We start from the raw sequence: 15,719 nt of genomic DNA on the forward strand, positions 1-15,719 counted from the left end.
GTAGGTTTTTTGGTAATGGTGTGTATAATGGATGTAACATACATTGCAGTGATGTAACATTACCATAAGGAATAGTCCCCTGTGTTTGGACTCTCATGTATAATGTATGGGGGAAGGCAGGGATCAAATCACAAAACCCTTTCCTCCCAGTAACTGTACAATCATTTACTTCATTGCCAGCATGTCGTCGCTGATTGCCCCACGTCCACCCCTGTGCCAGGGGCTGCAGAAAAAACTCAGAAACTCCAGAGACAGGGACACAGACCCCAGATTCTCACCCTTATGTGGGCAGCTGGGAGATGTCGCAGTTCAGCCAGAAAAATGACCAAATGTTTGACTACAAGACCTAGCAGGTAAATCTGTCCCAGAGAAATCAGGAAGGATGTTCCGGGGTGGGGTGGGGGTGGGGGGTTAGTGCTAAGTCAGCATGAAAATGTGTGGATTCTTTTTGGGGAGATCATTAATAGGATCAGTCTTGCTCTGTAAGGAATGGTTTTTAAGAAGGATTCTTCATTCAGAGAAAGTAGTGAGTATGGTTTCAAGGAACCCACGGTTCTGTAGAGGTACTCAGCTGCTTTGGTGAGCTGGAACCCAGCTTCCAAGGTCGGCATTTCACTGGAAGGGAGTGGCCAACTCCAGACCAGGTCACCCCTTAGTGGTACAAGAGAAGGAACCTGTGGCCCGGGGAGGGAGCCGCAGACCCTCGAGCGCTGCCAGGGACTCGGCTCCGACAGAGTACAAAGGACACAAACGAGTAAACGTTAGTACACGCCGAGAAAGGGCGGCGAACAAAGGGTACCCCTTTGGCCAAGCAGAGAGAGAGGCCCGGCAGCGGGAGGGAAGTCGCCGGTGTCTCACGGCGGCAGAAAGGAGGGCTTCCCGGGCGGCGACACAGGTGCAGGCACCGGATTCCCGTTATCACAGGGGCAGCCGCACAGCTTCTGGGACCTCGTACGCCACCAGTCTCGGGGGCCGACGACGACGTCGGGCTTTCCCCGTCTCTCCACCACTAGCCTGAGACTAGGCGCGCTGGCCCGCACCCGAAAGGGAGCAGCCTCCCCCGGGCGCCCCATCCCGAAGCGCCGGTCTTCCTCCCTGGAGCGTCCCGGCGCGTCTGGACCTTCAGGGACCCTGGTGCTGTGCTGGGCGCGGGCTCCCCGGGAGCTGGACTCGGTGGAGTCGGCGCAGAGCAGCGGCCTCCAGGGGCGCGGCCGGGGGCAGGGCGTCCCGGGCCGCGGTGGAGGAGGCGGGGACCCCGGGGCCGCGGGGCAGCTGCTCCTGGGCTGGGAAGCGCCGACCAAGGCGCCAGGGGCGTGGGCCGGGCGGGCGCGCTGGGGTTAACGTCCGCCCCGCCCCGGCCGCGCTGACTCAGTTTCGCCAGAAACTGGGGGGTGGAGATGGCCGACCGGCAGCACACCCCGCACCTGAGCGGAAACGGCGGCCGGGGCCGCGCGGGAAGCCGGGACCGGAACCTCAACAGCCCGGGCCCCACCCCGCTCACCTGCGCAGGTAACCGGGGCCCCGGAGGCGGAGCGGACTCGGACTATGTTTGGCCCTTTGTTCCGCGCTCGTCCGTGCGTCCGGGTACGTGACCTCCTTCGCAGTCCCTCGGGCCGTGGGTCTGGCGGCCTGGTCTCCCGGGTGCTCCGTGCTCCCCAGCCCTCCCCTTCGCTTCCTCTGCGCTGGCCCGCCCCCCTTGAAGTCTCCCCGGCCGATCCGGTTCCCCCACTGATCCAGTGTGCGTCCTGCGCTGTCTCCTCCCCTCTCTCAGGTCGCAAGCACCCTCGGAGCCCAGAGTCCAGCAGTGTGAAGGTGACCCCCGTGGGCAGGAGGGCGACGGCCCCTGGGTGGACGATGGCTGGCGCCCCCCTCTCCCAGGCTCGCATCCCAGCTGTCGCCTTGTGGCTCCTGTGTGCTCTCGGCCTCCCCGGCACCGCCGCCGGGCCGCCGCCCACGCCCCCCTCGCAGCCCGATGGAGCCGCCTGCTTGGACCGCTTTACCCCCGGGGTGCCCGCTTTTGTGCTTGACACCGAAGCCTCCGTCAGCAACGGGGCCACCTTCTTGGGCTCCCCCACCGTGCGCCGCGGCCGGGACTGCGTGCGCGCCTGCTGCACCACCCAGAACTGCAACTTGGCGCTTGTGGAGCGACAGCCCGCCGGCGGGGAGGACGCCGTAGCCGCCTGCTTCCTCATCAACTGCCTGTACGGGCAGAATTTCGTGTGCAAGTTTGCGCCCAGGGAGGGCTTTGTCAACTACCTCACCAAGGAGGTTTACCGCTCCTACCGCCAGCTGCGGTCCCAGGGCTTTGGAGGTAAGACGGTGGTGCGGGGATGGATGGGTTTGGGGAGACTCAGAAAAGGGCGGGTTATGGAGTCCTGGAAGAGTCGAGCTTCAGAAGGGGTTTAAGAGTCCCACTCTACCCCAACTCCTCCTTAGAAGTAGGCAGTATAAACCGTGAACAAATGACGCTAGGGGAGTGAGGCGGGGTGACAACCTAAAGCCCAGACTTGCCCCTGAATTAAGGGTGGTGTTGAGTGGGTTGGTGCCCTGGGGTCTGTGTATGGGGTGGAGGAGGCACATTCCCTGGACTTCTGGCCCTGATTTGCTGAGTCAGGGAGTGAGCTGTCTGGAGGCTGCCTGGTGCATAGCAGGTACCCCCTGGGCCAGCCACCCGCCCTAGCTAAGTATGGTTTGAGGCACCTGGAGGCCCTGTCCAGTGAGCCTGGTGGAATGTCTCCTTCTCCACTGATGGACTTGGGGCTGGTTAGAGTCTCTGCACCCCTCCCCCCACCTCCTGGCCTGTGGTCAGGGAAAGGTGCCAGACCTCAGAGACAAAAGACCAAGTCCAGTCTGGGGTTGGCCCAAAAGGGGAGGGGGTGATGTTGTGGGCACAGTAGCCAGAGGCTCTGGGGTGGGGGTGCAAAGGACTGCTGGGTGAGTCAGTTCACCAGTATGTATACCTGCTAGGGGAGGGATGGCAGGTGTGTCCAGGCAGGTGTGTGCGAATGAGCCAGGCAGAGCTTTCTCCCTGTTTAGGATCTGGTAACCAAGCTGTCTGCTCACCTTGTTTACTTCCGTGGATAAGGGCAAAGTGGGGGTCAGGGCTCCTCCTCTTCCCTCCTGGGACTGAGCAATTAGCTGGGATCAGGGCTCCTTCAGAAGCCTGCATTCCGCATTCCCTCCACCTGCTGTTCTGGCCAGGTGGGGCTCCCAGGCAGGGATGGGTCGCAACTGATAACCTCGCTTAGCACTTCACTTCACAGTTCTGATTGCTGTGCCATTCCACCTCTCACAGAGGCCTCATGATAACGAGCTCTGAAAAGGGTGCTATTAGTAGTCACCCCACTTTTCACATTAGGAAACTGACTCTCACGTTGCATAAATGCTAGAGCTGGTACTCAACCCTAGACAGGACCTCCAAAAATCCTGTGCTGTTTTTCACACAAGACCACCTCTCTGGAAGAAACCTGTTTCTGAGTCAGAGACTGGGGAGTCCAAGGGCCAGGACTGGGCTGGGGCTGAATCCGGGGACGGTCTCATTTCTGGAGAGTGGAGAAGGGACTGTCCTCCCCACCCCTTTTCTGGACTAGGCTCTCTCCTGGGTTAAGGACCCACACTTCTCCCTATTCCTTTGAAGAGCTCTCCTGGTGGACTGGGATGGGGATTCCAGGAGGGGGTACCATCTCTGGGCCAGGCTGGGCCACCTAATCCCACTGGGCCAGGGCCTGAGCCTGTTCCACAGGAAGTAGCAGACAGTGTAGGTGGTGATGACTCTAATTGACTTGAGTCCCACTCCTGGCCAGTGCCTGAAACTCTGGGGTCTGGTCAGGGAGCTGAGCTGGATGGGCCACATGGTCTTAGAACCAGCCTTCCTCACTGCAAACCTTCCCACCCCCAGACTGGCCTGTGAGCACAAGACAGGATGGAGTGGGGATTTCCTGGGCACTTAGGAAGCTGGGGAGGGCGTGGACTGAGCGTGAGCTCCGGACCATTTTCAGGGTGCTGCAGTGCTTTGGGGAGTGGGAGAAGCTGTGTGGTGTGAAGGAATCCATTCTCAGTTGAGACCGCTAGAGAGGTTGGAGGTGGGTGAGAGCAGGATAAAGCCATTATGTCAGGCAACGTGGGCAGGTGGGCAGGTGCTTAGGGCTTCTAAACTTTTGATTGTTGTATTAGGTAGAGAAATCTTTTTCAGGGTGGGTTTGTTTGTTCTCCTTTCCCTGCCTGTAGCCAGGCCAGTTCAGTCCAGATTCCTGTGGCTTCCTGAGCACCTTGCGCCTTCCTCTTTTCCTACCCTCTCCCCCTTTCCGTTGGAGGAGTGGCTCGGGGAGGTGGAGTCTGTGTTTGCCTGGAGATGTCCTGGGGCCTGGCAGCTGGGGGTGGGGCGGGCTTTATTACCACTCTGGCCCTTTGCTCTCTTGGGGTGGGAAGAAGGGAGTGGTAGGACAGGTCATCTGCCTCTTGCTCCTGAGCACTGGGGCTTGGAGATGACCAGGGTCCACCAGTTGTGTGGGGGTGGACATTGCTGATTTGGTCCAAAGTCTGACACATCAATCTACCAGCCACTTCCACCTTGGGTGCCCGTCAGGCTAGCCTGCCTGCCTGTTCGGTGGACTCCCGAGTAGTCTGTCTTCTTTCCCCTTTCACATAGCTGATCACATTCTGTGAAATGCAAGGAGGGCAGAATGGGCTCCTTGCAGCTCACTGTCTCTTTTGCTTTGAGTAGCAGCGGTCACCTCAGGGCTGGCCCCTCTTGGGCTCTCCTGATCTCCAGCCAAGCTACTGGCCTGGGGGGTGGCTCCAGACAAACACTTTTCTTTCCTGCTCTCCCGGTTTTATTTCCCCTGGCAGGTGGAAACCAGAGTCCCTTTTCCCATTGCGGTAGACTTCTGCCCAGTCTGACATGTTTCTCTGTGTAAGCGCTCCCCTCCCTTCGCTTTGCTGTCACTGTGTGTCCCGGTCTGCTCACCCGTCTGTGACCACCCTCTGTGAGTCCCAGTTGTATCTGCTTTCTCTGCCTTATCAAGGAGGAATCCCTGTGACTCAGCTGCCGGCCAGCAGTTCTGGTTTCTTTGCCTTCTCTTCTTCCTTCGAACTCCCTCTTGCATTGGACACATGCTCTGTAGAGCCTCTGTGGAGGGCAGTTTGGTAGTACCCATCAAAACTGTAAATGCGTGTTACCGCAACACAATTCCACTTGCAGGAATTCGCTAGGTGGCTATACTCACCTGTGTGTAGAACAGCGTACCAGCCAATTGTTCACTGTAGCATTGTTTGTAATAGCAAAGATTGGGAAAGATCACGGTGTCTGCCTGCACATCCTATAACTGGATACCGTGCTTATATTTTAACAGTAATAATAAACCCCGAGGCAGCACGGTTTAGTTGTTAGAAAAGAAGGAAGGAAGAGGAGGGAGGAAGGGAAGGAAAACTAAATCAAGAGGAGACTAATGGACTGGTTAAATAAGTTGCAAATTATCATGTATTTACACAGTGAGTAATAGGAAAAAGAAAAAGAAAAAAAACTTTTTGTTGCTATGGAATTATTCTCAAGATATATTAAGAGAAAAACAAGAAGAACTTGTATACTTGTGGGTTCAATCTCTGACTATCTCTGTTGTTAGTCTCACACACAACACACACACGCACACACACAACTGAGAGTAGATGCCTCTGGAAAGAGGAAGCTGGGGGTTAAGGAGAAGAAGGAACTTAATTCTCACTACCCTTTTGTACTTTTTGAATTTTACATCATGTACATATATTACCTAAATTAAAAACAAAAACCCCAAGCCCTGGCTGGTGTGGCTGAGTGGATTGAGTGCTGGCCTGCAAACCAAAGGGTTGCCGGTTCGATTCCTAGTCAGGGCACATGCCTGGGTTGTGGGCTAGGTCCCCAGTTGGGAGCACGCGAGAGGCAACCACACATTGACGCTTCTCTCCCTCCCTTCCCCTCTCTGTAAAAATAAATAAATCTTTAAAAAAATACAAAATACCCCAAGATTGTAAAAGCAGTCAAAATTACAACTCTAAGTAGAAGGATGGCCTGCAGCATGGTATTTTGGAGAGCAAATGAGCTATGGAGTCAGAGTTGGGCTCAAATCCCAGCTCTGTTATATAGAAACTCAGGGACTCTGGGCAAGTCATTGAACCTCTCTGGTGCCAATTTCCTCCTCTGGAAGGAGGCATGAGAACGCAGTTGTGGCGGGGTGTTTAGGAAGATAGGTAATGTAGATCAGGGCTGAGCAAACTTTCTGTAAAGTTTGGAACAGTAAATAGTTTAGGCTCTGTGGACCATACAGCCTGTCGCAACTATTCCGTTCTGCTGTTGTGAGGTGAACGCAGCCATCCATAACACGTAGCTGAATAGGAGAGGCTGGTTTGGACACTAACTTGAATTCTATGTACTTTTTTTTTTATGGTTTTGAGGGGGGTTTTTTTGATATATTTATTGATTATGCTATTACAGTTGTCCCATTTCCGCCCCTTCACTCAACTCCATCCTGCCCACCCCCTCCCTCCCACATTCCCCCCCTATAGTTCATGTCCATGGGTCATACTTACAAGTTCTTACAAAGAACTTACAAAGAACTTACAAGTTCTTTGACTTCTACATTTCCTACACTATTCTTACCCTCCCCCTGTCTATTTTCCACCTATCATTTATGCTATTTATTCTCTGTACCTTTCCCCCCCTCTCCCCTTCCCACTCTCCTATTGATAACCCTCCATGTGATCTCCATTTCTGTGGTTCTGTTTCTGTTCTAGTTGTTTGCTTAGTTTTCTTTTGTTTTGGTTTTAGGTGTGGTTGTTAATAACTGTGAGTATGCTGTCATTTTTACTGTTCCTATTTTTTATCTTCTTTTTCTTAGATAAGTCCCTTTAACATTTCCTATAATAAGGGCTTGGTGATGATGAACTCCTTTAACTTGACCTTATCTGAGAAGCACTTTATCTGCCCTTCCATTCTAAATGATAGCTTTGCTGGACACAGTAATCTTGGATGTAGGTCCTTGCCTTTCATGACTGTGAATAATTCTTTCCAGCCCCTTCTTGCCTGTAAGGTCTCTTTTGAGAAATCAGCTGACAGTCTTATGGGAACCCCTTTGTAGGTAACTGTGTCCTTTTCTCATACTGCTTCTAAGATTCTCTCCTCTTTAATCTTGGCTAATGTAATGATGATGTGCCTTGGTGTGTTCCTCCTTGGGTCCAGCTTCTTTGGGACTCTCTGAGCTTCCTGGACTTCCTGGAAGTCTATTTCCTTTGCCAGATTGGGGAAGTTCTCCTTCATTATTTGTTCAAATAAGTTCTCAATTTTTTGTTCTTCCTCTTCTCCTTCTGGCACCCCTATAATTCGGATGTTGGAACGTTTCAAGATGTCCTGAAGGTTCCTAAGCCTCTCCTCATTTTTCCAAATTCTTGTTTTTTCATTCTTTTCTGGTTGGATGTTTCTTTCTTCCTTCTGGTCCACACCATTGATTTGAGTCCCAGTTTCCTTCCCATCACTATTGGTTCCCTGTACATTTTCCTTTGTTTCTCTTAGCATAGCCTTCATTTTTTCATCTAGTTTTTGACCAAATTCAACCAGTTCTGTGAGCGTCGTGATAACCAGTGTTTTGAACTGTGCATCTGATAGGTTGGCTATCTCTTCCTCGCTTAGTTGTATTTTTTCTGGAGCTTTGAAGTGTTCTGTCATTTGGGCCTTTTTTTTTTTTTTTTTTTTTTTTGTCTTGGTGCTTCTGTTACTTAAAGGGGCGGAGCCTTAGGTGATCCCGGGGCGGGGTAAGGCTGGTCTGCCTGTGAGGCTGTACATGGGGGAGGGGCTGAGAGGGAGCAATGGTGCCCACTCCACTCTCCACAGGATTTTAGTCACTCCTTCCCCTACCCACAATCAAATTGGGGCCCTCTGGTGCTGGTTCCCGAGTGGGTGGGCTTGTGCACGCTCTAGGCCCCTGTGGGTCTCTCCAACGACCTCTCCCGTGAGGCTGGGAGTCTCTCCTGCTGCTGCCCCAACCCTTACGGGCATTTTCAATCAGAGGTCTGAGGCTTTATTTCCCCGCACTGGAGCCCTGGGTTGTGCAGTCTGCTTCGCTCCCCGCCATTTGTCCCGGTTTATCTATGTGCGAGTGTGGGGCCGCTCTGCCTGCCCCGTTCTTCTCCGCCACTCTGAGTCCGGCCCTCTCGGTTTATCTGCACAAATGTGGGGCCGCAGGGTCTGCCAGTGGTCAGACTGCCTACCCCATTCGTCCCACACTCTGCCAGTCTCGGTCCCGCCACGGCCACGCGAGTCCTCTCCACCCCGCTGCCTGTCTCCGCTCCTCCTACCGGTCTGGATGTATGTTTCTTTTTTATCTCCTTGGTGTCTGACTTCCTTGCCGTTGGATTTTCTGTCAGTTCTGGTTGTGCGAGGAGGCGCAGTGTGTCTACCTACGCTGCCATCTTGGTTCTCCGAATTCTATGTACTTTTCACTTGTCACAAAATAGTATTCTTTTGATTTTTTTCAACCATTTGAAAATACACTACATGGTGGGCTAGATTTGGTCTGCGGACCTCGTTTGCCTACCCATGGTGCAGATGATGAGAGTGAATACACAGCGTGATGCTGAGTGTACATCCAACAAGTGGCAGCTTTGTTAATGATGATGACTCTAGCCCTGGCCGCTGTGGCTCAGTGGATTGAGCCACCCGCCTGCGAACTGAAAGGTCGCCAGTTCTATTCCTGGTCAAGGCACATGCGTGGTTGTGAGTCAGGTCCCCAGTTGGGGGGCCTATGAGAGGTAACTGAACCGGTTGGTCAATGTCTCTCTCACACATCTCTGGGCTAGGCCCAGATGTTTCTCTCCCTCTCTTTCTCTCTCCCTTCTCCCCTCTCTAAAAGTAAGGAAATAAAATCTAAAGAAAAAAAAAAATGAGGACTCCAGATGTGTTTCTAGCCCTGGCCTCTCTGGAGCTCCCACTGTATCCCTCCCCTCTGGATGGTGTTACCTCCCTCAAATTTAACTTCTCTGTGACTGAACCCACACATTCCCTCTAGATGTGGTTTCCCTTCTGCCTGTTCCCTGCCTCTTCCTCCCCAGTTCCCAGCACCTGTCAGGCCTGCCGCGTCTGCCCAGCGTTGTTGCTAACGTCCTCCTCTCCATCCCCTTGGCCGTCCCTTAGTTCAGAGCACTTCCATCGCATGTGCCCTGACCCACTGCACCGGTCCACTCTCCATGCTCCTTGTTCCGTAGAAATCATTCCAAACAGGCGGTAAACAGCTATTGCCTGGAGCTCAGGAGTGGCCCTGCCACCCAGCCCCTTGGCCCCTGCCCTAGCACTCCTGGACTCCGATCCTGCATCCAGAAGGTCAGTGTCCGCTGCAGCCAGGGCTTCTAGGACTCTGCACCACTTCTCATGGCCAGTCTGTGCCCTTCCTGTACCACCAGTTGTTAAACATTTGGGTGTCACTCCTGCTGCGTCCACATGCCCTGGCCCAGCATTCGGGGCTCTTTGAGGTCTGTCCAGGCCAGCTGCTCTCCTTAATCTCACCAAACCAGCCTTGAAACCCCTGACGCCTCGCTTTGGCTCCTCACATTTTTCTGTTGTCATCAACAGCACGGCACATTCTTTCCCACGACCAAACAAATAAAAACAAAAAGAAAAGAATAAAGAAATCATTTCCCCCTTCTCCAGAAGAGTCTTCCCTTACTCTTCTAGTCTTTCAGAGGTTCTCCCGTCTCTGAATGCCCGTCTGCTTCCTTGTGCTGCACAATGCCACATGTCACTTCACCTGGTTGGGGCGTTGCTCCTGTGTTGCTTCCCATTGTTGGGTCTTATCTGTGTAACTGGACTGTAATCCCCTCACGGGCAGTACTAGTTTCCTATGGCCACTGCAACAAATTACTATAAACCGAGTGAGTGAAACAACAGAAATTTATTGTCTCACAGTTGTGGAGGCCAGAAGTCCGAAATCAAGGCGTCAGCAAGGCTGTGCTCCCTCTGACGGCCTAGAGGAGATCAGTCTTTGCGCCTTCCAGTTTCTGGCGGCACTGGGGCTTCTTGCTTGTGGCTGCCTAACTCCAGTCTCTGCCTCTGTCTTCACACAGCCTTTTTTCCTTTACTCTGTTCTTCTCTTCTGTCTTTATTTATAAAGACACTTGTCATTGCATATAGCTAATCCAGGATGATCTCGTGTGGGAATGCTTAACTTGATGACTTCCACAAAGACCCTTTTTCCAAATAAGTTCACATGCGTGAGGTCTGGAGGTCAGACATGGACTTGTATTTGGGGGGACCACCATTCAACCCACTATAGGCAGGAATCCTGCTGTTGCTTGCCTCTCTCTCCAGCCCCTAACCAGAGACGTGGGGGAGCCTCGGACACAGGCACTATCAGGTTGAGGGAGGGCATGGTTCCCTCAGGCCCTCTCATAACTGTGGGCAAAGTCTGTCTGAGGTGGCAGAGGCACCCTCTTCCTGTGGCCATTCCCCCAGGGACACCAGGACTTGCCATGTTGCTGCCTGGGGACTCTGTGCTTAGGTCTCTGTCAGCAGCAGTTGGGCGGCAGACAGAGGGGTGATGGGTGTTAATTCCATATTTACGTATTTGGCTTTTCAAACACATTATTACTTTAGCCCTGGCTGGTATGGCTCAGTGGATTGAGTGTTGGCCTGGAACCAAAGGGTCGCTGGTTCAATTCCCAGTCAGGGCACATGCCTGGGTTGCAGGCTAGGTGCCCAGTGGGGGCACACAAGAGGCAACCACACACTGATGTTTCTCTCCCTCCCTTCCTCTCTCTCTAAAAATAAATAAACAAAAACTTAAAAATATATTTTTTTACTTTAATTTTTTTAAGCAATCAGCACAAGACCTACCTTATCGTAGAAGATAGGAATAACCTTCCCCTGAAATAGATAGTCTTTTTGCCTAAATCGGATCAGGTGGCACATGCTGTACAGTAATTTGTTTCAGGAAGTGAGTCTTACAACATAAAAAGGTCTTTAATATACCAAAGACATAATATATATAAACAGAGAGCAAGAAGAAGATTTAGTTGTGGGTTCCCACCTATGCCGCATGCTGGCTGCCAAGTTCTAGGTTGGTCTAGGTGTGGCCCATGTTAGCTCCCTGCCCCCTGGAGAGATCTGGTCCATTCAGTGACAGTTGACCTTGCCTCACCTTCCCCCCAGGGTCCCGGACCCCCATGCTCTGGGCAGGCATAGACTTGAAGGTACAGCTCCAGGAACCCCTGGTGCTGAAAGGTGTGGAGAACACAGATTGGCACCTACTGCAGGGTGACCCGGACGTCAGGGTAGAGGTGAGACACCGGTCTGGCTCCCTGAACCCAGCGCAGCTCTGTTCTCCCTGGGGGGTTGTGTGGCTGGGAGGGCCTGGGGTAGCTAGCTCAACAGGCATCAGGGAATCCCAGCCTAATAGCCTCTCCTTTGTACAGAGGAATGATTCGGACCAGGTGGAGCTATGGGGACTCAAGGAAGGCACCTACCTGTTCCAGCTGACACTGGCCAACTCAAACCAGCCAGAGAACATGGCCAACATCACAGTCACCGTTCTCTCCGCCAAGCAGACAGAAGGTGAGGGGCGGTGGGGAGGCAGCATCTAGAGCCACACCCCTCTATTGTTAGCCCTGTAGGCCTGCCTCACAAGCTTCCCTCCCCACAGATTATTGCCTCGTAACCAAAAAGGTGGGCCGCTGCCGGGGCTCCTTTCCTCGCTGGTACTACGACCCCAAAGAACAGATCTGCAAGAGTTTTGTTTATGGAGGTTGCTCAGGCAACAAGAACAATTACCTTCGGGAGGAAGAGTGCAAGCTAGCTTGCTTCGATGTGCAAGGTGGGCCTTTGCACGGCAGCTTTGGGGCTCAGTGAACTTTCCCCCGGGGTGGGTGGTTTCCCTCCACCCATCAGGGAGGTGGACATGAGAGCCCCAAACTCCCAGGCACCCCCCTGCCCCACCATCAGCTCATCCCTGCTGGGGCCTGGCTCCGTCTCCTCTCACTTCTGTTTTCTCTTTCCTAGGCCCCTCCAAGGAAAGGCATCATACAGGTGGGCGTTGCTCCTTTTCCTGTTCCCCTCACCCCTACCACATCTCCAGCCCATATCATGTCCGTGCCCTTGACCAAGCTGCTTTTGCCCAACCCATTCCTGCCCTCATAGTAAACAGAAGGACCATAAGCACCCCACCCCTTGCAGCCTAGCATCCTCCTATCAGGACCTGCCCGGTCTGTGTGTAGAAGGGTTCATGCGGGACAGGTGAGGAAAGAAGGGACGCCTCATGATACTGTGCTGGGGTAGAGAGGGCCAGGTAGATGACAGACCCTTGGTACTTGCTGGCCTCTTCTGGAGCGTGACCTACCCCCCGCCCATTTCCCGCCCATCCAGTGTGCTCTGGTGCCTGTCACTCCACTGAGTTCCACTGCAGCGATGGCTGCTGCATCGACAGCTTTTTGGAGTGTGACGGCACTCCCGACTGCCCTGACGCCTCCGATGAGGCCACCTGTGAAAAATGTGAGGCCCGGGGGGACCGAGGGGTAGTGGGCAGCAGAGGGGGAGGTCCTGACCATCTGCCCTGCACCCCTAGGAGACCGTTGTCGGGTCTGTGCCTCTGATCTGTCATTTTTGCAGACACCAGAGGCTTCGAGGAGCTCCAGAACTTCCATTTCCCCAGTGACAAAGGTGAGATTCCCCCCAGTCCCTCTGGGCGAGGGCGAATGCTGGCACTGCCACCCTCACTCGTGCTCTCAGCGTGCCGGTGGGCCTGCCGTGTGTGCCAGGCTGTGGGCAGAAAGCGCCAGTGGGCGCCCGGCTCTCTTCTTGGGCTCTGCTTCCCAAGCATAGTCAGCCTCTTAACACCTTCAGACATGTAGCCCATGTCCATGTATCACTGAGATGGGATTTACTGAATATTGTTTTATTAATCGATTACTCTTTTAATTTAATGTATCAAAAAGGAAATTTCACATCACTACTATAAATGGAAATTCACTATTACATGCCACAACTTGAGATTGACTATTAAAACAAATATAATAAAACAATGTTAATAAATTTTAGCTGGACATAGGTGCCTGCCAAGGCTTAAACCCTGAGCTGCTCTTGTTGCTGTTGTTGTTTTTAAGATTTTATTTATTTACTTTTAGAGGGGAATGGAGGGAGAAAGAGAGGGAAAGAAACATCAATGTGCGAGGGATACATCGATCATTAGTTGCCTCTCGCACACCCCCAACTGGGGACCTGGCCTGCAACCCAGGCATGTACCCTGACCGGGAATCGAACCAGTGACCTTTCAGTTTGCAGGCCAGCACCCAAATCCACTGAGCCATACTAGCCAGGGCATTCTCTTGTTAAAATATAGATCATCTAGTGCAAGAGAGAAAACCGAGACTTTGACACAGTTGGAAAAGCTGAGAGAAGTTTGGAAAAGAAATAGTTATATGAGCCAGGGTGCCTAAGAACATTGTTCACAATTTGTCCTTATTGCTTCCGGCAACACTGCACATGGGCCAGGTGTTCCTGAGGCCCTGGGGCCCTCACTGAACCACAGCCTTCCTCAGTACAATGCTGGTCGGGAGGTGGCGGACGGCAACCACGGGGAGCCTGGTAGATGGTAGCAGGAAGGCCCCATGGACTTTCTCACCCCTTTGCCTGTACCTCACCCTCCAGGGCACTGCGTGGACCTGCCAGACACGGGCATCTGCAAGGAGAGCATCCCTCGCTGGTACTACAACCCCTTCACTGAACACTGCGCCCGCTTTACCTATGGCGGTTGTTATGGCAACAAGAATAACTTTGAAGAGGAGCAGCAGTGTCTTGAGGCCTGTCGTGGCATCTCCAGTGAGCAGGGTGTTGGAGGGGGTGAAAGATGGGAAGGGGAAAGGCTTAGCTAGAGCATTCTGTTCTGTCCCAAAGCCTGGGCTGGTCACACTGAGTCCTCAGAGTGCCTGAAATGGGGGTGGGAAAGGATGGCAGTGGAGTGCCTGGGGCACTGGGAAGGAGCTGAGTGTCAGTGCTTAATACTGACTTGTCTTCCCCCATCGTTTTGTAGAGAAGGATGTGTTTGGTCTGCGCCGGGAAAGCCCCAATCCCAACGCAGGTAAGCCCTGTTACCGACCGGCGGTATCAACTTAAGGATCGACACCATGCAATTGGTTGTGACTGCCTACCTCTGTGTTGAGAAGGATTGGGGGGCTGGCTAGAGGGCAGAGTCACAAGCAGTAGGGATACCTACCATGGCAGGGGAGGGAAGCCCAGCAGAGTGCGTGCTAAACATTTGTCGTCAGTCCCAGGCCTTTCTCCAAGCTAACCGCACGTGCAGCCACCTGGAGCTGAGACCTGAGGCCCAGCAGAATCTGTCTCACTGAGCTCCCGATAGATCGAGCGGTTCAGCTGCTCATGTGCTGGTGGTCCTTCCACAGTGGGCATCCATTTGACTTGATCTTCTTGCTACAGAGTTGGGGGTGGGTATCAGAACTGAGCACGTCCCAGGAGGTCTTCATTCTCCCCTTTCTTCCCCCAGGCTCCGTGGAGATGACCATTGCAGTGATCCTGGTCGCCTGCATTGTGGTGGTGGTAGCTGTCCTGGCGTACTGCTTCTTTAAGGACCAGAGAAAGAGAATCCACAGATACCACCATGCCCACCGCCACCCCCCCACCCCCTACCCCTGCCAGCTCCACGGTCTCCACCACCGAGGACACAGAACACCTGGTCTATAACCACACCACCCGACCCCTCTGAGCCTGGGGCTGTCTCAGCCCTTTGCCCTAGGGCTCTCACTGGCTCTCAGCAGTCTGGCTCTGCTTCCTCCTTACCAAGGAGGCCTACACTGGGAAAGACTTTGGGACAAGACCCCTCCTGCCTATTTCCCAGGCCTCTCTGCCTCAGAGACCAGGGCTCTAGTCCTTCTCAGAGATGTCTCAGCTAAGCTCAGGCCACTTGTTCCTGAGAAAACTCCAGTGTCGGAGAGAAGCAGAGAAACTTTGAGCCAGGAGTTCCACATGTAGATGGACCTGCCTTGCCTAGAATTTAAGATGAAGTTGGAGGTTTGTTTCCTGTTCAAAGTTGTCTGCCCCACACCAAGGTGTGGTTTTGGGAAGGGGCCTGGGCAGTGACAGAAGCTCGAGGCCCCACCCCTGACCTCCAGAGCCACCCCTCCTGCTCTGCACAGTCCAGAGCTGGGGTAAGGATCTCCCTATATATTTTGTGCTGTACAGAGTTCTTATTGTTTATTTAATGCCGTGGGGGTGGATGAGCGAGCTACGGAAAGTGAATCTCTGGCCCCTGCTGCTTCTTCCCCTTCCCCCAAGAATGAGCCCCAACTTGGCCTGGCCTGGCTCACAGAGCCAGAGCTCCTGCGTCCTCCCTGCACTCCCAGGGCTCTGGCACCGCCCCCCCCACCAGCTCCCCACTTCCCATAGGCCCCATTCCACCCACAGTGTAATAAAATGGTTTGTCCTGTGAGGCTTCCGCCTCTGCTCTGTGGGCCAGGAGAGAGACCCAGCTTCTGGGGGGGGGGGGGGAGATGTGACCGCCCAGTCCAACCGGTTCAGGCTTTGGCCACCCTGTGTAGCAGGTTTTCCCACCCTTCCCGAAACTGCCCCAGCCCCTGAGGGTGGAGAGAGGTGCCAAGTTTGACCACCAGATGGGAGGGGTGAGAGGGCCACGGGAGTAGGGGGCATGGGGAAGCTGCAATGCTGCTGTGTAGTATTTCAGAGCTGGGGCAAGTCT

General features: G+C 53.6%; 1 protein-coding gene across 1 annotated transcript; it reads left to right on the forward strand.

Moving 5' to 3' along the window:
• The first annotated feature begins 1,283 nt into the window (after window positions 1-1,283).
• SPINT1 (serine peptidase inhibitor, Kunitz type 1) lies at window positions 1,284-15,452 on the forward strand. The gene is given in 12 exon segments (XM_045201862.3): window positions 1,284-1,584; window positions 1,772-2,311; window positions 11,168-11,295; window positions 11,431-11,569; window positions 11,658-11,828; window positions 12,014-12,040; window positions 12,377-12,502; window positions 12,620-12,670; window positions 13,658-13,828; window positions 14,040-14,087; window positions 14,511-14,626; window positions 14,628-15,452. Coding segments are annotated over 12 exon segments (1,806 nt in total). The 5' UTR covers window positions 1,284-1,397; the 3' UTR covers window positions 14,730-15,452.
• Window positions 15,453-15,719: the final 267 nt, after the last annotated feature.

The sequence above is a fragment of the Desmodus rotundus genome, chromosome 7 (assembly GCF_022682495.2).
Source record: "Desmodus rotundus isolate HL8 chromosome 7, HLdesRot8A.1, whole genome shotgun sequence".
NCBI lineage: Eukaryota > Metazoa > Chordata > Mammalia > Chiroptera > Phyllostomidae > Desmodus > Desmodus rotundus.